Source organism: Mangifera indica, chromosome 9 (genome assembly GCF_011075055.1).
Source record: "Mangifera indica cultivar Alphonso chromosome 9, CATAS_Mindica_2.1, whole genome shotgun sequence".
NCBI lineage: Eukaryota > Viridiplantae > Streptophyta > Magnoliopsida > Sapindales > Anacardiaceae > Mangifera > Mangifera indica.
This window is the reverse complement of record NC_058145.1, coordinates 2,677,730-2,701,757: the sequence shown is the minus strand read 5'-3', so window position 1 is coordinate 2,701,757 and position 24,028 is coordinate 2,677,730. Positions and strand designations below refer to the sequence as shown.

Genomic DNA, 24,028 nt, shown 5'->3' with positions numbered 1-24,028 from the left:
TTTGAATCTCTTCATTTTTATACTCTTTTTGAGAAAATATCGCTTTGGTGTTTAGATAAAATGAAAACGTTAAGATCATCTCTAAGTATATCAATTTGACCCCTATACAAAAAATGGATAAAACCCTCATAAACATTTTATCGGTCTAACTTTCAATCGAACCAATCAGACCATGATTGACCTAGACTAAACCCTAGAGCTAAGCAAAGCCCAAGTTGGGTATTAAAACATTGATCTTGTGAGGCCTTCACCTCTTTATGGCATGAGAGGCCTCCATGGTCCTCAATCCCAAGTCCCAACTCCCAAACAACGTTATAAAACAATGGTTTGTAGTGAGTGCAATGGTGGCTGTGAGGAGAAAGCTCTAGGGTTGGGTCTTAGGGGTGCAAAAGCTATTCTCAACTTAAAAAATCTTTTTAAATAGTTTTAACAAAATCGAGGGCTATATGTTTTTTTTCCATTCCTAAGGAGGGATTCATAATTTCTAACTTATAGGTAATTTTGGGATATCCCAAAATTTGTTTAATTTTTTTCTCCATATATATATATATTGAAAACAAATTTTTTCCAAATAAGATAATAATAAAAGTGAAGATTCTTTTAAAAAAACATTTTTTTCCAAATAAAGTAATCACCATCGAAATCACTTAATTATATATTATCGTATTAATTTATTATTAGTGTTATATGCAAAATTTTTATACACAAACAATAAAATGTCATTATATAATTAAATAATTAAAAATTAAAGATAAAATAATATCCAATCATATAATGACATATCATTATTTATATATTTTTATATACACATAATTTTATCTTTAATTTATATGAATAAATTTGCGAGAAATGATTGTAATTTATAATTATATATATTCATATAAAATTATTATATCATTCCTCTTCATCCATTCTTGTGATTTTTTTTATGTCACTAAATTATATTTCCTTGGTTACAATTTAATATTATAACATCAATAAAATATTACGGACATAGTTTTTACACATAATTTAAATATACAGATAATTTCTGATAAAATAACACTTAATCATATGATAAAACATATAAATATGTACATATCTGTATGTCTAAAATAAATATGTATAGTATTATTCTTTGTTATTATATAATTGAATGATTTTAAATTATTATTTTTTGTTATTATATAATTGAATAATTTTAAATTAAAAATAAAATAACACTTAATTATATGATAACATATCATCGGTGTAATCAAATTATGTATAAAAATATATATATATATAATATTGTTCGTTTAACAATAAAAATCTGTATACTTAATTTTGAATATCTAAATAGTATATAATTATTTAATTAGATAATTTTAAATTAATAATAAAATAATAATTAATTATATAATAACACCTAATTTAAAAATAAAATAATAGTAATTGTACTGTTAAGGTTTGACCTACCAAACCCCAAATACAGTCCAACTGACTATTGAATAATTTAAGAGGAAAAAGAAACAAGATAAGGTCCAAATGAACAAAGAAATTCCGCATTGGTCGAAGGACTTTTTCCCACCCAAAGTTTGCTAAAATCACAAAGTGTTATCCATTAAATTTAAAAAACTTAAATATTTACTTTTATATTAAAATTTATTATTAAAGTAAAGATAAAAATATTATTTAGTTAAAAATATTAAAAAAATTAAAAACTTATAACATTTTTCTCTCTTAATTTAAAAATTTAACAGTTTTCTTCTACCTAAAATTTAAAAATAATAATTTCTTTCATAAAATTTTAAAACTGTCAACCTTCATCCCTGATCTCTCTCTCTCCCTTTCTAACGAACTTATCGATCTCTCTCCCTCCCTCTTAAATCGTCTTCATCAAAGACGAGGACAATCGACAATCAAGGGAGAGAAAAGCTAGGACAAAAAGAGAATACAATCAGAGATGACAACGACGATTGAAAATGATGATAATTTCAAACCTTTAAGAGAAAATAGGCATTTTTCAAACTTTGGGTGAGAAAAAATTATTAGATTTTTAAATTAAAAAGAAGAAAATATGATAAGTTTTTAAATATTTTTAATTAAATAATATTTTTACCCTTAATCGTAATAATAAATTTTAACAAAATAGTAAGTATTTGAATTTTTAAATTTAATGAATGAAACTAATCATTTTAACAAACCTTGGGTGGGGTGGAAATAAGTGTTTTGACCTTCCACATTTCTTCTAAAACACTCAACCCTCCCCCTCACTAAAAGACAACCAATTTAAGGTTAGAAATTGGAGATCACTACGTCCAGAATGACAAGACTTCAACTGCTACCTTAAAATTCAGCATTAACAAACTGTGACGACTTGACTTATAACATGGCTTAACAGAAATCCGAATGGGCGCAGAGTTGACATACCAAATCCGCAAAATGGTCCCATTAGTATAAACCAATATTACTAACTTAAGCCAAAGAGCAATGAGTGTGCAGGTAGAGCTACTTTCTTCAGATATGAAAATGGTGCCGTTAGCATCTTTAGGTTCACCACCAAACATCTCTAATCCACATTGTAAACCAATTTTACATGTATAAAAACAGGTAGAGTGCATATAGCAAAGCATAAGGGATTGTAGCTTTCATACCAGAATGGCCGGAAAGGAAACTATGGGACGTTCTAGGAGAAAGAATGTCAGGCAACCACCAGCTGTACCTTTTCTTTGGGAAGAAAAGCCGGGTATAGCTAAAAGAGACTGGAGACAAGGGACTTCTTCAGTTAGTCTGGTCCAAATGGATCCGGTCAAACTCATTGCATCAGTTCCCTTTGATTGGGAGGAAAAGCCTAGAACGCCATTAACCTCTTTATCACACCCACCTCTGGGATCTGAGCAACAAGCCCTGCCTGAGAACCTCATAACTCTCCCATCACCACACATTCCACCAGAAAATGTCATGACTATCTCATCACCTCCCGAATTTGACCTACCAATATTACCAGAAAACCTCATAACTTTCCCATCACCCCCAGCACATTCTCAGGGCTCTGATGTTGTCAACAATGGCAAAGATGAGGCTAGTAATGATCGTCAGGATGAACAAAAAGAATGGTTTGAATTGGATTTGGCAGCATTTGATTTTGAAACAGATGGCTCATTCAGCTCAGCTCCCTCTCTCCTAGCAAACTGCCTTGTACCGGCTGTAGCAATATATTCTGCTGCTCCTGTGGAAAAGTCTTCCTTGAGTGATGAAATAGACATCACTTCCACACCAGATTCTGAAACATACAGTAGCACAAGCAGCTACGCAACTGGCTTTTCAAGCCTTGTTGGAGCTTCTTTTTTGGAACATCTCTTTCCATTACTGTCACCCAATGCTGGTTTCCTTGAAAAGGTAGGATGCTCCGAAATGGACCATATTACCCAACCAGTATTGAAGAGCAAGGAATCTGGTGATGAAAGTAACAGCAGTGTTGTAGTAAGGAGACCAACAACTCTCGGAGAGCTGATAATGATGAGTCGAAGGAGAAGCTACCAGAGGAAAGCCGCTCAAATGAGAAAACAAAATCTATCAATGGTAAATTACCAAATTGCTGTTTCTTTCTCACCATCATTAGTACTGCCTTTTGGTAATAGGCTACAGTGAAACAACTGGAAAGTGCATTAGTAATCAATAGCTTCTCCTCTTTCATTTCATTTATACACTCCACCCAATCCTTCCCCAAACAAACACAAATTCAATTGATCTCCTCCCATGTTTGATTTGAATTGGATTTGATCTCTAGATAACTCCACTATAGAATATCAATCAACTGGTGGGACAAATTAATAATTATGTCAGAAATTATATACAAAAAGAAAATTTATATATTTAGTTCTTTCCTAACTATTGTGAAAACAATATTCATATTCCTAACTTATCTGTTATTTTGCACAAGGGAAATCACAAACAACTTTACTCTTGCCTGAATGCAACTTAACAGGAATTTGCAAGGAGAGCTTCCAGATGCTGCATCTTCCGAGCCAGTATCAAAATGATTGAAGGAATGCAGACAAAGAAGCGCCAGCTAATGCTCTGAAACTGTTGTCAAAGTAAAAGCACAACCCATCTGGTGGTCCAAAATCATTTAGTAATCTATGATCTCAATTAAGCTCTCTCCCAAATCATTTTAGATTTCTATTTCCAACAAGAGGATTTAAATAAATTATATCATCCAGAATGTACTAAATGATTATCAATGAAGAATTTCCAAGAAAGCTAAACTTGAAAATTTGTCCAAATTGAACAGTGATGCCCATTACAACTTCCCCAAACAATTCACCAGAGCAATACACTTAAATATGATATTTCTTGCAGTATTTCAACTGGGGGTTTTACAAGTTTCAGCAACTTTTTGAATCCGTCCTATAACTACAGGAATAATCTCTTGAGAGAAAGCGGCAAAACAACAGCAGAACCATCATGCTTCTATGCGGTAGCAGGCTGACCCAGGAGTAACATTAATCTTAGCAATATTCAATAGCCTATCCTATAATTCAAGTTCTCCTTTCTCACTGTAAGAGGGGATTAGTCCACTCATATCAGCCCAACAGTATAAGCCAGCACTGCTCACCGAGCATCTGATTCCCAATTGTTTTAAACCAGCCACAAAAGAAGCATATATTTCCTTGGACCTTCTTTTATTGGTCTCAAAATATTCCTGAGTGAATCTTGTATCCGAGAGCATTGAAATTAAGAGTCTCTGAGTCAGGGTAGAAATGGAGGAAAATCTTGTTAACTTTTTTGCAGCAGCCAAAACAGTGTCATTATAGGAATAGATAACTCCAACCCTATATCCAGGAAGGGAGAGGTCTTTCGACAGCCCATATACTATATAAACCCTGCTCTTGTCAGCTTCTTCTCAGTCAAGAATCTCTGCCATGCTCACAAACTCCTCACTTCCAAATGCTGAACCTCCATATATTTCATCACAGATAATATGGATGTTCTTCTCTTGTGCAAAATCCAAAAGATCATAAAGAGTCTCTCGTGGAAGTATATTGCCAACAGGATTAGCAGGGTTGCAGATGAGAACTGCACGTACTTTCATTACTCGTTTTCTTGCCTGATTGAATGCTTGATCAAGTGCAGTTATACTAAAAACAAAGTTGTCACTGCTCCAACAATGAACAGGAATTAGTTCTACTCCTGTACGCCATCTTACATCCCTGTCAAAACTGCAAATTGTTTTTCTAATTAACTTTGGCTTCTTAACTGATATGTAAACCTGGTCATAATGGTGCAAATTCTAAATGATGATAAATTTACCCAGGATAACACGGCGTGGGGACAAGAAATGCATTTCCATGGTCTGCCAAGCAGAAGCTTAGTATCTCAATTGCAGGAATTAGGCCTGGATTCAAGTCAAGCTTGTTCGAACTCGAGCTCAAGCTCGAAACGAGCCATACACGAATGAGCTCGAATCCGAGCTTTATGTTAACAAATAAACGAGCTCGAACTCCAGCCCGAACCAAAAACCGAGCAGCTCGGATAAACTCGCGAGCCACATCAGCTCACCCAAAAATGGTGATGTTTCTTGGCTTTATAAAAATTTTTGTCAAATTTTTTGCTAAGAAAGAAGTGAGAACTACTTTTAATAATTTTTTATTAATAAATTTTAGTCAAAGTTAGTAGGCAGCAGTAAAAAAATCTCAAAACTTGTCAGTCTACTTGAAGCACACGTCTTCTTCTTCTTCTAGAGCCTCTGCAATTTTTTCTTCTTTGAGCTTCACAAAACCTCATCAATCTACATCTCCATCAGACCGTCGACTTCAGAATCCAATCGACTCTGTCTAGCTTGCAAGATCAAACACTTTGTTAGTTCTCCAGTCACGAATCATCTCTACTTTTGGCTTTCGCATTTGACGACAACAACTTCAACCGTTCTTAGATAACAACATAAGGACATAATAATTACAGGTTTGTTATTTTGTTTGTTATTCTATTTACTTGAATTTGTTTATTTGTTGATAAAATTGAGTAAACCCTAATTTTATTATAAGATATTCAAGTTCAAGTTTGGAGATTATTTTTATCAGGGAATACTAAATACAATGTCCAGCGTTGCTAGTCAACCATCTTCACATCCCGAGAGATTAACCAAACCTAAAATCAACAAAATCTGGCACGACTGAAAATATAACAATAAATAAATGAATTTAATTCCATTTTCTTAACTTAATTGCTATGCTAAATTACTACACTTTTATAGGTTTTTCTTTTTTTGAACTCTACTGTGGTTCTAGTAACTCAGCAAGAGATGTCTAATATAAATTAAATGCTTCAAGGCACTCTGAAAATAATTAAAAAATATCCTTATATTAAAGGATTCTCAGAAAAATAGTAGCTAGATACAAAGGAATGAAAGCAAAAGCATTTACGGACTTGTCATATATGTACAAAAACAGAGCCAAGTATAAATTTAATGGCTATAGATTATGCTAGCAAGGCTTAAACGTATTATGGAAATGTTTACATTTTATAAGTTCACAAGGCTTTCCACTCTGCTTTCCATATTAAGAAATTATTTTCACAAAAAAAACTACAAAAACTCACATGAGCTTTGAATGGTACACTTGTAGCTCGTTAAGTTCGGCTCGGTTAGAGCTCGTTAAGCTTATAGAAGTAAAGCTCATTAAGCTTGGCTCGTATAGGGCTCGTTAAGCTTATCCGAGCTAAGATCACAAGTAACTCGATAGCTTGCGAGCTCAAGTTTGAGCTATTATTAGCTCGGCTCACCAAGCTCAGGCTCGGGCTCAAACTCTGTAACACCCCAGGTCCAATAGCCCAGCCCACTGTTAAGATATTGTCCACTTTGGACACACAGTCCATCATGGGTTTGCTATTGGGCTTTGCAACCCAAAACGCGTCTTAACAGTTAAGGAGCTCACAGACTATTTAACCAATTCAATTCTCCCACCATTAACCAATGTGAGATCCAAAGACAGAGCACACACAGACCCAGCATCTCTCCCGTGCTTTGTCGATGTGGGATTCGCCTAAGAGTATCACAAACTCGCTTAATAATTTATCAAGCTGAGCTCGAGCTCGGCTCGCCTCAGCTCGAATCTACCCTTAGCAAGAGTTGCACTAGCAGTTAACACTATTTGTGAGGGGTCAAATGAAACTGTTTTTCCCATGACTTAAGACATGAAACTTGCCATGGCCTGAAATAGAACAGATATTAAAAAACACTAGCACAGACTCCATGGCATTATATTAAAATAATCGCATATTCTTTGCATATATAGAATGAAACAATCAATTGAATAGGTTCTAAGAGAGGCAATAAAAACAGCAAATAGCACAAAACATACTACAAGAATCAGAAAATTATAAGCCAAATATCATCACAAGATAAAATTAGTAACCATTAATACTAATTTTAGCTATATGTGCCTCAATGAAAGAAGTAAGTGTTCGCAGCTAAGTGGCTCATACACAAGGCATACCTTTTCTTTTTAGTGTATTCACAAAGGATAAGAGCTCAGAATCAACATATCACAAACTAACAAAACTATTATCTGAAAGAGACAGTCAACCAAAAATAAATAAATAGATAAAGTAATCCACATCACCACTTTCATCTCCGTCAATCCGTCAAACGGCTTGTATGCAGCAATTCCACTTATGCTCAAATCACCACCGTCGCTTCCCATTATAGAATCCGTCAGGTTCTCCGTTACCCATTTCTCAATCAAATCCGAACACAACTAAAAGCATATAAATTCGAGTTAAAGTTAACAAAATTTAAACCATAGATTAAAAAATGAAAGAAAAACGAAACTCAATAGAGCCAGAAGATACACTGTTCTCGGACAACCCAAGCTGAATAATGCATTTGGGTTATTCGTCCTATGATATGGATCCTCCTGAAACTTATTTACCCCGATAGAATACGTAGAATCATCCGGTTCAGCAATAGAGCTAGCTCGAACTGGACCAAAAGGCCCACGTGACAACAAATTGGACCGCGAAGACGTTCTGGGTAGGTCCGCGAGGTTCGAGGACGAAGTAGACGGCGAAGGAGGATCCGAGGAAGGGTTCGGAGAACGGTGGCGTTTTAAATAAAACTGAAGAAAGTGAAAAAGAGCGCAAGGGATTAGAGAACCCAGAATAAGGCTCCACTGCCTTGAACAACTCCTTGTAGTGGCAGCGGTGGGCATTGGGCGTTCGGGTTCTGCTGTTCGACGGGTTGGGTCATTGGGTTGCACGAAGACCCGCCAAAAAATGACGCTTCGTTTGGTCCGTCCGTCCTTGAGCTTGAAGAGAAAGAGGTCGCGGATAAAGGTTGAGTAGCCGCCAAATAGGATCTACTACTACAGTAGAGTAATTTCGTTTTATCTTTAAAAAATATTTAGTTCACGGTATCGAGCAAATTTGGAAATTACCATTAAATATTACATAGTTTTATTGTATAATAAATTTATATAACACATTATCTGTACTTTATTATATATTTAAAAGGTTTAAGGACTATTTTCCATCCAAGGCTTAATAAAATGATAAATTTTTATCCGTTAATTTTAAAAAACTCAAATACTCATCATCCTGTTAAAATATATTGTTAGAGTTTAAAGTAAAAATATCACTTAGATAAAAATATTTAAAAAAACTAAAAATTTATCACATTCCCTCTTAGTTTGAAAATCTAACAATTTTTTTAACCTAAAGTTTGAAATGTGATCATTTTTCCTTAAGGTTTTTCTTTCCCTACTCTAGCGACAACCTTGGTTTTGACCGACAATCAACCTTCATTGAAATTTTCCTCTCCCGTCGATTGGTTGTTGTCACCATCGATTTACGTTGGATGAAGATGAATTCATCTTAGTTTGACAAGGAGACGAAGACAACCTCAAATGGATGAAGGCAATTTATCTTCGTTTGTCCAAATGACACTTGAACGAAGACGAGCATCATATGGACGGATGAGGAAGAATCGCCTTTGTCCATCCGAGAAGAAGATGATTTAGTCTTCTCATTAGACAAAGACAAATCCGTCTTTGTTTGACGCAAATCAATGGTAATGGCGACAGAATGATGGGAGAGGAAGATTTTAGTAAAGGCCAATTGCCGCCAGAGAAGGGAAAAAAAAAAACCCTAAGGGGAAATTGTCATCTTTCAAACTTTGGATAAAAGAAAATTGTTATATTTTCAAACCTAAAGGGAAAATATGATAAATTTTTATTTTTTAATATTTTTATCTAAATGACTTTTTTACTCTGACTCCTAACAGTCAATTTTAATAGAATATTGAGTATTTGAGTTTTTTAAAGTCATTAGATAGAAATTTGCCATTTCATTAAACCTTGAGTGGAAAATACTCATTTAAACTATTTAAAATTGTGTGTATATAATATTACTAAAAATAAATTCTTCTAATATATTCATACAAATAATAGTGTTAGTATATATTAGATGATTTTAAAATTAAAAAACAAATAAATAATTATATTATTCAATTACACATAGTCAAATTTTAGTGTAATAAATTTTGTTTTTACATTAATTTTATTCTTGGCTTAGATAGAGAACATTAGGTTGAGCATTGAGGTTTAGATAATGGTTGTTCAATCTGAGTAAGCACATACAGTTAAGGTTTTTGTGATTAGCAAAGAAAATTAAATTAATTACATATAATAAATATTTATATATTAATAATGTATTATTATATAATTAAACAAATAAGGTCTAGGTAGCGAACGTATATTTTGGTGGCTGCAAATGAAACCTAGGTATTACCAAGGTGCCTATGACTTTACTTATGCAGGCAAGAAGGTCTTTTTCGGGTTTGAATATGTTACTCAACTGTTACTCAATCTAACATTTTAAGAGGTATTTGCTTTAAATAATATTTTATTATTAAAATAAAGAGATTATCTTAAAGATATATTATCGAAAAGATTACTGGGTATAAATGATTACTATATTTGATAAAAATATATAATATAAGTAATTAATGTGTTTGGTTAATGGTAATAAAAGAATACTAGTAAATTATTTTACTTAAATGTCATTGAATATAATTATTTTTAAATATTTTTATATTATTTGTTATATTAATTACAAATAAATTTATTTTTATTTTAAAAAATTAATAAATAATAATATAATTATAATAAAATCAATATTACCTTAAGAATCTTTTAATACCTACGGTAAATGTGGTAATTAGATTACTATATATATTATTTACCACTTTAATATTGGTAATAGAAAATTACTGTAATATTTCATTACTGACAAACCAAACAAGATAATGTAAATAATAAAAGATAAATTACCAAGAGAATATTTAAAACACTTATGATAGCCTTGAATAGTTTCTAATATGCAGGATCGAGTAAAAACATCCTTTCATTAGGTTTTATTTTGGAGTAATTAAATTTGTTAGATTAATAATCAAATACGAGTGTATCTATTGAAGATAGAAGGGTTAGTGAGTTCAATTATTGTGATCCTTTATAAGAAATGTTACGTGTAAATATTTTATTTTATATAATTTAAATATACAAATAATATATTATTATGTGATTGAATATTACTTTATTTTTAATTCAAAACTATCCAACCTAATTAAAAATACGAGAATAAGAAAACATGATACGGAAATTATACATGTATAATATGGTAAATGATGAAAAATAAATTTATAAAAAACAGTTGTAAAATTCAGATATAGAAAAAATATTGAACGTATATATATGAGTTTAATACAATATATCGTTAATAATACATTTGTAAAAATACATTAAACTTAATATAACATAATATATAATCAAGATTCTGTCATCATAAAAAATTATCATGAGAGATTAGAAATTTAGATGAAAAAAATTAAAATTTTATTTTATATAGTTATAATATTATGATAATTAATTGAAAATACAAAAGATATTTTCATACTTTAAAAAATTTATTAAAAATCAGAAAACATAAAAAAAATAAAATACGTATTTAATATGAAAAACTTATAAAATTCAAAATAATTTATATTATTATTAATTAAACTATTTAATTATACGATAATATATTATTTTTATATTTAAATTATATATACGTAATTTTATTAATTTTCTAAAATTGAAAATGATGATGATATGATTGGGAAAGATGTTACGGCAAAGACTAAATCAATATTTTTCACCAATCTCCAGTGAAAGCAACAATTATCCACCTCGTAAGTTTGAAGAATCCACCCAATCTCTACTGTTTTTTTTATGTTTCTCTTTTTGGTCCCAATGATTATTTTTCCCTTTCTTTTCTGACTATAATTTTGAGTTGATTAGAATCTCATGCCTTGGTGACATTCCAACCAAATTCCTCCAAAATTACAACGTTTCATTTCGGCACTTAACCATCATTGCCTTCCTTTTTTTACGGCGTACTCAATATTATTATCTACCATTGTTACTACTCATTTTTACCGTCTAATTTAGATTTGGATTAGTTTGATTTGAATTATGATTTATTTTTTTTATAAAGTTTTAATTTGGATATGGAGTAGGGTTTAAGGTTTAATTTAGATTTGAATTTGATTAGATTGGATTTTGATTTTGATTTTGATTTGATTTGATTTGGTTTTAGTTAAAGAAGGATGAAAAGGGTTGGTGAAACCATTTTCTTTTGGATGACGAAGAAAATAAAAAATATTTAAAATATTATTTAAAAAGAAAATTAATATAATTATAATTATTAAAAGATAATTTAGTAAATTAAATATAATTGGTGGACGAACGAGTCAGTGAAATGATTAGAGATTTTTGTTATTACGCTATTTACACGACATCAATATAAATGGAAACCAAGTGAAGAATACGTGGAAAAATAAATTTTTCAAATTTAAAGGGTGGGAAATATTGTTTCCTCAAAGCTCAGGTGGGAAATTGTCATTCATTCAACAAAAACAAGGACACAACTTAGTAGGTCTGGTTATGATCTAAGCCAACTCAGTCATGAAAGTTGATTTGACTTGATTTAGCTTTACTCGAATTGGTTTAATTAAAATTCAAACCGAACTTGAATCACAAGATTTGACTCATTTTTTAATTGGAGCCAAACTTAATCCAAGGGGTGTTCGACAAGGTTCAGCTTGAATTTATTACTCGAATCAGTAATTCGAATTCATAGTTTGATTCAATTCGAATTTAGTAGTTCAAATTGATAGTTCAAATTTGTAGCTCGTTCGGTTTGAATAAAAAAATTTTGAATATTGATTGGGTAAAATGATGTCGTTTTATCAATGAATCATAAACTCGAATAACAAATCGTCAATTCAAACCGAATTGAGCTATGAATTTGAACAATTGATTCGAGTTACAGAATCGAGCCAAACTCAAACAAAATCGAGCTAAACCCTTTTTCATTCGAGCTAAAGGTATGTGTATAATCCGTCTATCAATTGTTTAAAATACTAAATAATTTTTTTAAAAATCAGCTAATAATTTATCTGTTTTGATTAATTGTAGATGTGTTTGGCCGATTATATCCAACAAGGAGCTTGAGTCAGGTGTTAAACTTGATGGACCAAATGACAGAGAATCCGTTCTTTGCGGGGACACAAGGCGGGATACGTAGAGGCTGGGATGCGGAAGAAAATGAAAATGCCTTGATTCTCCGGATCTACATGCCGGGGCTAGGAAAGGAAGATGTGAAGGTTTCAGTGGAACAGAACACTCTGGTGATCAAAGGAGAAAGAGCGAAAGAAGTTGATGATGAAGAGAGCGTAAGGTACACGAGCAGAATGGACTTGCCTGAGAAGAAGTACAAGACCAACGAGATTAAGGCGGAGATGAAGAACGGTGTATTGAAGGTGGCGGTGCCCAGGGTTAAGGAAGAGGAGAGGATTGACGTGTTCCATGTCAACGTTGAGTGAAACGCATGAGGTTTTAGTTAGTAATTTGGGACTGAGTTTCATCTTCTCAAATAGTATAAAAACGTTTCTGATTTTGATTTTTTTTGGCTGCAATTATTTGGTTTTGATATAAAAGAATCAAAATCAGATAATCGAAACTAGAAACCTCTTTATATCATTTGAGAAGATGAAACTCACTCAAGAACAAATTACTAACGTTACTAAGTAAAACCTCAAGCGTTAATTTTTTACCATTTAAGTTTTATTGTTTTTTATTCTTCATTAATTATTTCGCAAGTTTAGTGGTAATATATTCAGGGAGATTGCTCCGATCCGAAAAAGGAAATGAAAATTATATGATAAAATGGAAATAATATAATAAAAATGAATTTGTTGGCATATTTTCCTCGATTGGCATAGAGACTATGTACCAACTTAAGTGCAAACTGAAGAAATTACGAGAGCTCACATGATCTTTACATGAAGTACAAATTACTTTAAATAAAACCCTATAATGTCGACATTCTATATTTCAACACTATCCTTCTTCACTCCTCTCAATCTCCACTGGACCTCCATATTGATGTGTTTCTCAATTCAAAATGTATAATATTGTTTTACGTATAATTTGTTGTTGTGTTGAAAATAGAATGTTCTTGTGTTGATTAAGTAGTATAGAGATTAAGGGTGTACAAACCGGTTAGCTGGTTTTATAAATCGAACAAAACTTTCGATTTCATAAAAGTTGTGAATTAAAACTGAATCGCTTTACACATTAACCGATTTATAACTAAACAGAAATTATCTGGTAATCAAACCAGAAAAAGACAAGATAAATGTCATTTGAAAATAGCAAGATAACCGTCGTCGGACAGTGTCAAGAGGTTGGCGATGAGTGTTAGCTTATAATGAAAACTTTTTTTTAAATGAGAAATAGAGAAGATGAAGCCAGAAGAAGTTTTGTTGAGTATTGAGTGTTGGTTACTTGCTGCAATCTTGTTGGCGGCAACTCTGCAACTGGCTATGCTAAGGGGCGCACAAGGGAAGGAAAACTGATAAACATCTTTTCTTTTAAGTAGATGTTTGACGAAGCTCTTCGTCTTCCACAACTTCTTCGACGCTGATCAGGTGTCCAAATAAAAGGAAAGAAGCCGCTGGAGGGAGAGGATACTTCGGGAGGGAGAGGCTGCGGGCAATAGAGCCGGAGATGACGTCGAAGATTTCAAAACGAAATCCTAAGATGAAATTGTCATTTTTTAAAACTTAGATTAAAGAAAACTTTTAATTTTTAAAGTTTAGGGGGTGTAAAAAGAGATAAAATTTTAAAGGGTTAGAGTTCCGTTAATTTTAACTGTTCATAGGTGGATGTTTGAGATTATCAAAGTTAAAAGTGGAAAACTTGGCATTGCAGCATACCTTAGGGGGGAAATAGTCCTTTGGCCTTCTCAAAATATACTATGATACCATGTGAATCAGTAAGGAACATATGGCTTTTCACATATTGAAGTGAAAGAAAAATGGGCAGTATCTTTATGATTTACACAACCTATTTATAACGTATTTAATCTTTTGGGTGACCACATTTAATGTCTTTACGTCTGAGTCAATTCCATTGACGGTAGATAACAGTGTGTTGTAGAGTAATTTTTGACAATGGTAATCTTCTTAGGTCTAACATTTGAATTACGGTGTGACTATTAGAGAGTTATTACTTCAAAATGTGATGATGGTGTAAATGAGAGTTAAAAATTGAGGGTGAAAGTTTAGTTTAGGCCCGTTTGGTTCCAGTTTTTGAAAATTACCTTAATAATCTATTTTTATTCTTTTGTTTGATTTATCAGTAATAAAATATTACAGTAATATTTTATTACTGATACTGATGTGACAAATAATATAAGTGGTAATCTGATTACCACATTTACTTTAGATATTTAAATATTATCAAGATAATTTTGATTTTATTATAATTATATCATTATTTATTAATTTTTTAAGACAAAAATAAATTTATTTTTAATTAATATGACAAATAATATAAAAAATATTTAAAAATAATTATATTTAAAGACATTTAAATAAAATAATTTACTAGTAATTTTTTATTACCTTTAACTATATATAATAATTATTTATACCTATAAAATTTTATCAAACATAATAATCATTTATACTCAGTAATTTTTTAAGTACTCTATCTTCAAGGTAATCTTTTTATTTTAATAATAAAATATTACCCAAAGCAAACGCCCCCTTAAAGTTTTGTTAAATTGCTAAAAGCAAAAAATTATCAGTTAAAACCAATCCAAACAGGTGAAAGTTTAAATTCAGTGACCGAACTACAATTATCTACCTAAATAAGTTTTAAGAGTTTACTCTTATAGAAGATTAAAATGATAAATATTTCTATATATTAACCAAAAAATCGTTATTTTTTCATCAAAAGTTATTTTTTATGGATTTTATTTAAATTAAATTAATTATATTAAATAAATAAAATCTCAAACCCAATTACTTATATCGCAATCTAGGCACCCATTAAAGTCAAAAAGTTAGAGCTTGATCGCGTAGGTTTGGTATTTTTCAAAACTTCAGTCAACGATTATCATTTTCTCAGTTGGCGCTTATTGATTGTATCTATCAGCTTTAAAAAATCTTCCTAGCGCAGGAGCGTATTCATGGGCCTTCCCTTACAGGAAGACAGAGACTATCTCTCTGTCTGTACTTGAAGATTCGGTGAGAATACAGTTGTAATTTCAAACAAAGAGTACAAAAGTCCAGAGGAACATGCCCGAAATCCAGACTTTTTCCAGGATTTTTCAACCTGCAGTGCACCCTTACACCAAACAGACAAACCATTAATATTCTCCGTCTCTTTTTATTTTTACTTTTTCCTGTTTCAATTCAAAAAAGGAAAAAAAAAAAAAGCGTAATTCAGAATAACTCTTGGGATCAATATATTATAATTTAATTAAAAAATAAAAATATTATTTAAATATTTAATTAAATACTCACGGTGTGTGATAAGAATTAATGCTCTGTTCTCTCTTCCTTCTTTCTAGCTAACAACGAAATCTCGTCCTCCAGTTTCCAAGCTATTTAAAAAACGTGTATAAAAATAAATTATTTCTGAATTTGAGTGCGCAGATATTAGGGTTCACTTTCGTAATCCGAGAAAGTTTGAGAGAGAAAATCGAAACCAATGCAAGTTTGATTGAAATCGTAACTTTCTCTCTCTCAATCTCATTTTTCGATTAATTTTCGAGAGAGAAAGTACGAAAATCGGCATTGCCAAGCCAACAACAGTAAGGCAGAACTGCATTTCTCATTGTACGCGAAAATTTATATACAGCGAGAGGAATTATTTGGCGCCATTTGGCTTTGTTGATTCATTTTGAAAAATAATATTAAAAGAAGAAGAATGTGTTTGTTTGTGTGAATTTTGGAGGAATGGAGGAATTCGAAATGGAGGAGTTTATGGTAGATGAATTTGTACTTGATTTTGACTACGAATTTGATGCGCCTCAATACTTTGATTTCTCTCAACCAGAAACTTTCGAAGAAACTACAGAAACTGAACGCTGGTTCGAATCGGCCGCAAGTTATCATCCTTCGTGTAAGCATTATATAATTGAATTGTTGTTCTTTCATTATTTATATGTTGATTAATCGGTCGCTATTTAACTATTTAGTTTTCTTTTAAATTTTTCAGCTTTTATTCCGAATTCAGACTGGAGATATGATATCCCTGAGGACGGGGGAAGCGACAATAGTGATTCTAGAAGCGTGAGTTCTGTTGGTGCTAATACTGACGCTTCTTCAAGAGGTGATAATAGGGAGACTTATTTTTCTCTTAAATTTAGTAAAAAAAAAGAAGTAGTTTTTGAACCTTTTTGTCCTTTTTTGGTGGTCTTTAATAGAAATAATGGCACGACACTTAACGATTAGATCCATCGTTTCTTGACCCCTCTACCAAGTAACGAAGAGAAATTGAGTGACCTGAAGCGAAACAATTATACGAATGAAATGAATTTTACGGTTCTAAATTTTATAAATGAAATAACTGGATTATGCATTTTTGTTATGACGAGACAAATTGGGAAGGTAATGTGACACAAGTTAATTAGTTTTATGTAATATAGGTTTCAATCTTTATGTTTTTAGACCTAATATATTTCGATATAGTATTAGAACTTAAACCAAATGTGTGGGCCTAAGTGATCCAAACCTAACAGCCTAATGTGATTTTGGTACCAAGTGATAACGCATCCAGCCAAACGGCTGGTCTAACAATCTATAGTAATTGCATTTGAGGGAAGGTGGTGGAGACTAAAGGGTTATGTGCAATAAAAACAATATAATTGAGTAGTAGATATGTGTGATAGATTGAATTTTAATATAAATTAATTAGTTTTATATAATATGAGTTTCGATCTTCACACTTATAGATACAATATATTCCGAAAGTATGCATACAACTAAGATTTTCAAAAACAATCTTAGAAAGAGAATAATATAAAGGGAGAAGGACTATTTCCCACCCAACTTTAGATGCATTCTCAGATTACAGCCCACGGCAGATGAAAATCCAGTTTTCCCACCCGTGACCAAACTGCCGTCCAATTTTTCAGTTAGGGATAGGGGCAAAATCGTCATTTGCTATTTAAAACCTTAAAACTTTTAAATTTTACCGTTTCCCCCTCCAGGTTTTAAAAAATAATAACTAACCCATCCTAAAAGTTTGAAAAGTTTAGATTTCACCCTTGGGGTTTGCTTCCTTCTCCGGCCACCGTCGACGGTCGACGCATTCGACCGATCTCCCATCTCCGACTACAAAGGACGACGAAGGACGACCCTTCGTCGCCCAGATCTGGACGACGAAGCGTCGTCCAGATCTGGAAGAACAGACGAAGGACGACGCTTCGTCGTCCTTCGTCGTCGCGTCTTCCAGATCCGACGAGCGACGAAGAGAGAAGAAGAGAGACCTCCGTCGAAGAGAGAAGAAGAGCGACGAGCGACGATCCGATGATCTCCCAGATCTGGACGACGAGCGACGAAGAGATCTCCGTCTCTTCGTCGCACCGTGCGACGAGGAGATGAAGATCTCTTCGTCGCACCACCGCCGTCGCACCAGGAGAAGGAGGAGGCCGGTGACGACGCCGGAGAAGACGTCGGGAGATGAAGATGAAGAATGGGGGTGAAACTGCTAGTTTTGAAAGTTATGGGGGGCGGCTGTTTTTTGAAAAATTTGGAAACCCTAGGTTTAGGGGGTGAAAATGTTAGTTTTCAAAGTTTAAAAACTTTAGGTAAGGTGAAATATTAGTTTCTAAAACCTAAGGGGGGTGAAGGAAAACCCTCATATCAAATTTGGGATGAATTTTGCAAAGGGGTATTTTTGTCATTTCATCTAACAAGGGTAAAATGGACATTTTACCCTTATGCAAACAGAAACCATCCATGTTAACGGCTCATAGGTGGGAAAACTGGATTTTCATCTGCCGTGGGTATCATTTTGAGAACGCATCTAAAGTTGGGTGGGAAATAGTCCTTCTCCCTAATATAAAAGGTCAGTATAGCGGTACCTCTCTTCATATTTTCCATAGATGGAAAGTACAGCCCCTTCGTTTTTTTCTCTGGCCCATTAATGAATAATGAGAAGCGGAAATTCACGTAATTTATTAATGATTGTATGTAACAGAAGCATATATGTTTTAGTGGAGTTGTGATTTTGCACTTGGATATTTTACTGTTAGATTTTAGGGAACTGGTGGTAAATTTCTTGAGTAAAAGGGGCTTGACCACAATTCTTCATATTAGCCACCAATTTATGCACAAGACTTTGTGCGGAATCTGTCCCAGGTTCCTGGTTGGAGGGGTCTGATGTAGGAGTCACTGAGAATTTGCCAGCAAGTGATATGAAAAAAAAAAAAGGTTGAGTTGAGCTAGATTCCTGAAGAATATATTGTAGTTGACTCCGTTTCCCTCATCCATAAAAGTATCATTCTTTAAATTATATGCAACACCATGTTATTGATTGAACTGACTGAGGTTTAGCCTACCATTTTGTTTGTCTGATTTTCATGAACTTGTATAAAATCTGTTAACGTGTGTATGCAGTTTCTCAATAAGAGTTCAACAGATTAAATTTACCTAATCTTCACTAAATGTGTGATATAGCCAAACTAGTAGTTTCATACTGTTCGTTTGCATCTAATCTTTTTGTGTATAACTTCCTCCAGGACTGGATTTCTGTAACCACATGGACCAAGATATCCCAAAATCCAAAACCAAGTCTGTGATCAAGTCTTTATCAAGGAGTTCAACTTTAATGAAACCCACAGCAAGTTACTTGGCAAAGCAGATTCAAACTCAAGAAGTTAATTCCAAACAATTTTTGGGAAGGTGTTTATTATTTCTCAAGTACCTTATGGTTTATGACGGTTGCATACTTCATACCACATCTCTACAATATCAACTTTTCACTCAAGAATATGAATATGTATTACTTATTTATTCGAACTAATTTGGAATTATTAAACGTAGTTCTTTTAATCTATCGTAAGAAAAAATGTGAGGTTTTCTATGGGATATGTAATATAAATAAAGTTTGTCAGAACTGTTTTCCGGAATTCTTTTGGCCTCTTCTATTATGTGGTATTCTTTTCATATATCTTTGGTAATTCTTAACTTTATAGGTTTCAAAAGCTGTACGGAAAAATGGACAAGTCACAGAATTCTTATTTGATTGAGAACCTAGCTACCAAGAGACAAAAGCTGGAAGCTGGTTATTTATGCAAGGTGCTAAAATTTGATATTCAATATCGTGGCAATTTTCTGTTGCTCATACAGGTCTTGATATCATTTGTCTGGGTATGAACATATTGATTCAAAATTCTTCCATGAACTGAAAGTTTATTTCTTTTATCATGTGGTTAGGCTTAATAATACTTGAGAGATTTGGGATTCAAGAATTACAAGAAACATATTGTAACTTATTTTCCTTACCATGCATTGTCCTGATTTTCTGATAGACTTTTTCGTTCTACTTCTAATGTCTATTTGGTATCATGTAATCTTTTCATCTTGCTTTTATCTTGCTTTCTTCAAGGTTTTAGTCAACTTCCCGTAAATGAATTGCTGCATTTTACTAGACAGTAATGTTTATGCTTAGTTTAATAGTCAGCTTCAGAAGAAGGTCTTAAGACTGCTTTTTTATTTTACGATGTAGGTTTCTCATCTGAAGCATCGAGCTTTTACCTTACACAAGGTTCCTAACAAGGTAAGCTTTACTGTTCAGGAAGTAGAAGACATGGCATTTTTTAGTACATTTTAATCATTTGCTAACCCATTTGATAATCTATTACCTTTCAATGTTATTAATATAGTTCTTTGGATTCAAGCAACTTTGGATTTGTTTGCAGGCAGGAGACCTTGGGGTTATTATGGTGTATGCTAGATCTAAAGTTACTACTCCTAGAGAACCCAATCTGAAAACTGCAAATAGAGCGCAAAAACATCGGTAACATTTACTGACTATAATGTTTTGTTGATATGTCTTCACCTACATAAAACTTTGTTTGATGAGCTGTATGCCATGTTTTGTTTCCTCAATTTCAGGTCCAAGGTTAATGCAGGGTCAGCTGAACATGCAAAAACAAATGCTTACACCTTTCAAGCACGTCATTCGAACAGAAAAGTGGGTACTTTGAGTTAACAAAGATCAGGCTTTTTGAATTTCATAGGAATCATGAACTTTAAAGAAATAGCTTGGAAGGTTAAGGTGCAATGTATGATCTCTTCTGATGACTTCTTTTGGGCTTTACAGATCTTTAAATCTCCTGCATCGCCTCTCATCAAAAAGAGCACACTTCGGCTGATTGAGAGTCAAGTAATTTTTAGGCTTTGATATAAACAATTTTCCTTAAAGAGATCTTAGTGAAACAGATTGATGCATGCTTGATGTTTAATTTTTGTTTGACTGCTTTGTAGGAGTTTCAGCTGAGAACATCTGAGAGGGCCAGGCAACATGCACATAACAGTGTAGGTCATCTAAATGGTTATCTATAGATTATTATAAAATGATATATTATTCTTAAACTTATGCCTTTTGTTCGTATTCTACTTGTATAATAGTGGAATTATAACATGTCTTTGATTGTCTTCCCCATCACAGGTAGCAACCAGGCATAATTATAATTCTGTCTCACAAAATGAAACCAAATATTCCATAAGGTAATAGTGTCTTCTATTTTAGCTTATACCAATTTTGATTAAACATAACAAAGATTCATTTACACCCTATAATACTTACGTTGCCATCCGGTGTATCCGATTCTCCTTGTTTCATGGTTTTGAGCTTTCTCAGTTATTGGAAATATTGTATTTGGTACAGGATGTAGCCTTTCTTTTTCCCTTGTTATCCTGTTCATTATACAATGGGAAAACCATGTTGCTTAACCATTCTTATAGTTTTCCATTCCTTTCAGTCAGTATTCATTTTTATACAAACCAAGCATTAAAGAAGTAGTCTTCTGATGATTAGGTTTGCATTCTAACATTGTTATGCACTCTTGCAGACTGAACTCTGTCTATGCCCAAAAGGAAGAGAAATGTGCAGTAACACAAAAGGCTAAATCTCACCATTGCAAGAAGGTGCTGTGAAATTATTTATATAGGGCCTTCGTTATTGAGAATGTTTTTGAGCGATTTCATATGTTCATGTGGGGCCATGTTGTTGCCTGATGCAGTTAAATAAAGGAGAAATTGGTGTCTTACAGAAGATCAAACAGGGAACCATATTTCCAATGGTAATTTATAATGATCCTCTATTCACAGTTTTATGTCATCCAATGCTATCTGGGGCACTTTTCTCAAGTACATTGATCTTATTTCCTTTCAGGAATTTGATATTCCTGAAGATAAGACATTTTTGAATCAGCCACCAATTGAACTACTACAAAAGGTAAGATATGATTGAGATTAGTGTTTCAGAATTGGATTACTCTCTGCAATTTCTCAACTTCAAATTTGTTGTGTGAATTTTCGTTTCATCACATGATATCAGCTCTCCCTTTCATCTGGCCACACTAACATAAAACCCCAGTCAAAGATGCGAGTTCCTTTGAAGGTTTGTTCTTCCAAAATTTTTCTAGTATAGTCTTGCTGCTATAAATGTTTTTACTCGGCCTTCTTATTGATATTCTGATTGAATATAGGATTCAAAAGAGAGCACACAAAATTCCATCCATTCGGAATACAAGGTATCGTAGTATGATTCCTTCCATACATAACCGAAGAATGGAAAAAATTCAACTTTATTGATATAATGTGCAAAATGTTTCTTAGTTGATTACTAATAGTAACAAAAAATAAAACAGAAAACAAAATAAAATAAAAACTATTTCACTAATTGAAGAGTTTATAAAGATAAACTAGATAATTTGAGGAGGTTGGAACCTCCCATTTTCTGGTCATTTGAGATATCGGAAACCTTCCATAATTAGTTCAAAGAGGATGCTCACAAAGAAAATCCCAATACTTTTCTCCTTTCCCCTTCCATTTGAAACCTAATTTTACCTTTTATAAGAAAATCTGGCTATGAGGACAAGTGTCCTATCTTAACAATTACAAGCCAAAAATTGCCCCTAGAGTATGCTAATATGATTTAGGTATCATTTCAATACAATAATAATTCATTACTAGTCCTCCCTTTACAATAATAATACACGTTAATTTGTAGATGATGAAAACAATCAAGAAAAATTCTCAAAGGTTCATTCAGAACAATTCTCCAAGGACTGCTGAGAACCGGTACCAAGGTGGAAAAGCATCAACTTGTAGAAGGATTACTGAAGTTGGAGGGAACATTAACAGGTAATAACATTTCTGAAGTAATTTGAAGTAGAATAAAACTATGCATACAAACCAATTGTATAAACTTATCTATACAAAATAAGGTGGTAGCATATGATTTGGTAATATGATTGTTTATTTTTTTTCTCACTTAAAAATCACTTAATCAGATACTATCACTTTAACTTTTACAGATAAATTTATACAATTTATTTGTATATATAGTATTAATCTTTGAAGTAAAGTCAATTGATCTTTGCCTCGATCATGGACGATGACAAAAGACACTGTTATTTGAAACCACTCAACACTTGCTTCAAGTGCCATTACAGGGTTTAGTTCTTTGCGAATTCCTTTTGTATGTTGTTGAATTGGGTTCCAAATGATTTCTTGTCGCAGGAGCTTGGCTGTCCGCTGAGATCTACAGAACAAAGCTTTTAAGAATTGAGTCTTATCATTTTAGATGAAATCCGATACCGGTTCGGCCTAAAAATTATGGCAAATATCTGCAGATAACTTTTTTTTTTTTTGGGTTTTGTATATTTTTTTTATGCATGATCATAGCAATAAAAAAGTTTTGGAGCGCAAGGTTTGGTTAAGATTATGGTTTAGCTTGATGTTATATGTATATGGTGACAGTTGGGATACCTTGATATAACATTACCAGAGGGTAAGAAGCGTGTAAGATTGAAGTCTGGGTTGCCAGAACGGTCAGAAGAATCTTAATGACTCGTGAAGATGTTTCCCAGTAGTAAAAATCCTGCAGACATTGCACTCACATCCTGTGCAACTCTGAAGGCAAAAGCCTTTAAAGTTTTAACCAGTAATAAATAATTGAAGCAAATGCTTGCAGCCTTTCCAGAAATTTAAATTTGAACCCTGTGGCACTCTACCGGTACAAGGATCGATCCATTAATGTAGAAAAAGAAATCACTTTGTGTTAAAAGATTTGTCAACTGATCACTGGGTTCAATAACCCGATTGAACTGATCAGTAAAAATGTCTCTGGTCCGATCGAAAATTGTTTTTAAAGTTAGACTGAATCAAATCAAATTAGAATGAATTAATCCTACCGGTTGAAATATAAATCAGGTTTGATCTTTAAAGTGTATCATACAAAATTGTTTTGAATTTTTTTCAAAGAGTTACACAATTGGACCATTAGTTAAACTAGAATTAAATTCAAATCGAATTTATTTAAATTTGAACCCGAACTTGAGCTTAGCTCGAACGAGCTTAACTTAAACAAGTTTAAGTTTGAAAGCTTAATATTTTCAAGTTCAAATTTTAAAGATGTTCAACTCCTCAAGTTCATAAATC

General features: G+C 32.7%; 3 protein-coding genes and 1 pseudogene across 3 annotated transcripts; 3 read left to right on the top strand and 1 right to left on the bottom strand.

Annotated features, from left to right (window-relative positions):
• Positions 1-2,619: 2,619 nt before the first annotated feature.
• LOC123225673 lies at positions 2,620-3,710 on the top strand. The gene has a single exon (XM_044649783.1). It carries the CDS (start codon positions 2,620-2,622, stop codon positions 3,610-3,612), a length of 993 nt encoding a protein of 330 aa, XP_044505718.1. The 3' UTR covers positions 3,613-3,710.
• Positions 3,711-4,200: 490 nt separating this feature from the next.
• LOC123226120 lies at positions 4,201-8,376 on the bottom strand (annotated as a pseudogene).
• Positions 8,377-12,390: 4,014 nt separating this feature from the next.
• Positions 12,391-12,959, top strand: LOC123226471 (heat shock 22 kDa protein, mitochondrial-like). Its single transcript, XM_044650993.1, has one exon. The coding sequence runs from the start codon at positions 12,527-12,529 to the stop codon at positions 12,878-12,880; it is 354 nt and encodes a 117-aa protein (XP_044506928.1). The 5' UTR covers positions 12,391-12,526; the 3' UTR covers positions 12,881-12,959.
• Positions 12,960-15,897: 2,938 nt separating this feature from the next.
• Positions 15,898-23,552, top strand: LOC123226166. Its single transcript, XM_044650673.1, has 17 exons — positions 15,898-16,472; positions 16,569-16,682; positions 19,096-19,258; positions 19,552-19,654; positions 20,085-20,135; positions 20,278-20,375; positions 20,474-20,552; positions 20,682-20,744; positions 20,846-20,896; positions 21,030-21,088; positions 21,433-21,508; positions 21,604-21,663; positions 21,756-21,818; positions 21,921-21,983; positions 22,072-22,116; positions 22,596-22,729; positions 23,108-23,552. Exons 1-17 carry the CDS (start codon positions 16,307-16,309, stop codon positions 23,124-23,126), a joined length of 1,407 nt encoding a protein of 468 aa, XP_044506608.1. The 5' UTR covers positions 15,898-16,306; the 3' UTR covers positions 23,127-23,552.
• Positions 23,553-24,028: the final 476 nt, after the last annotated feature.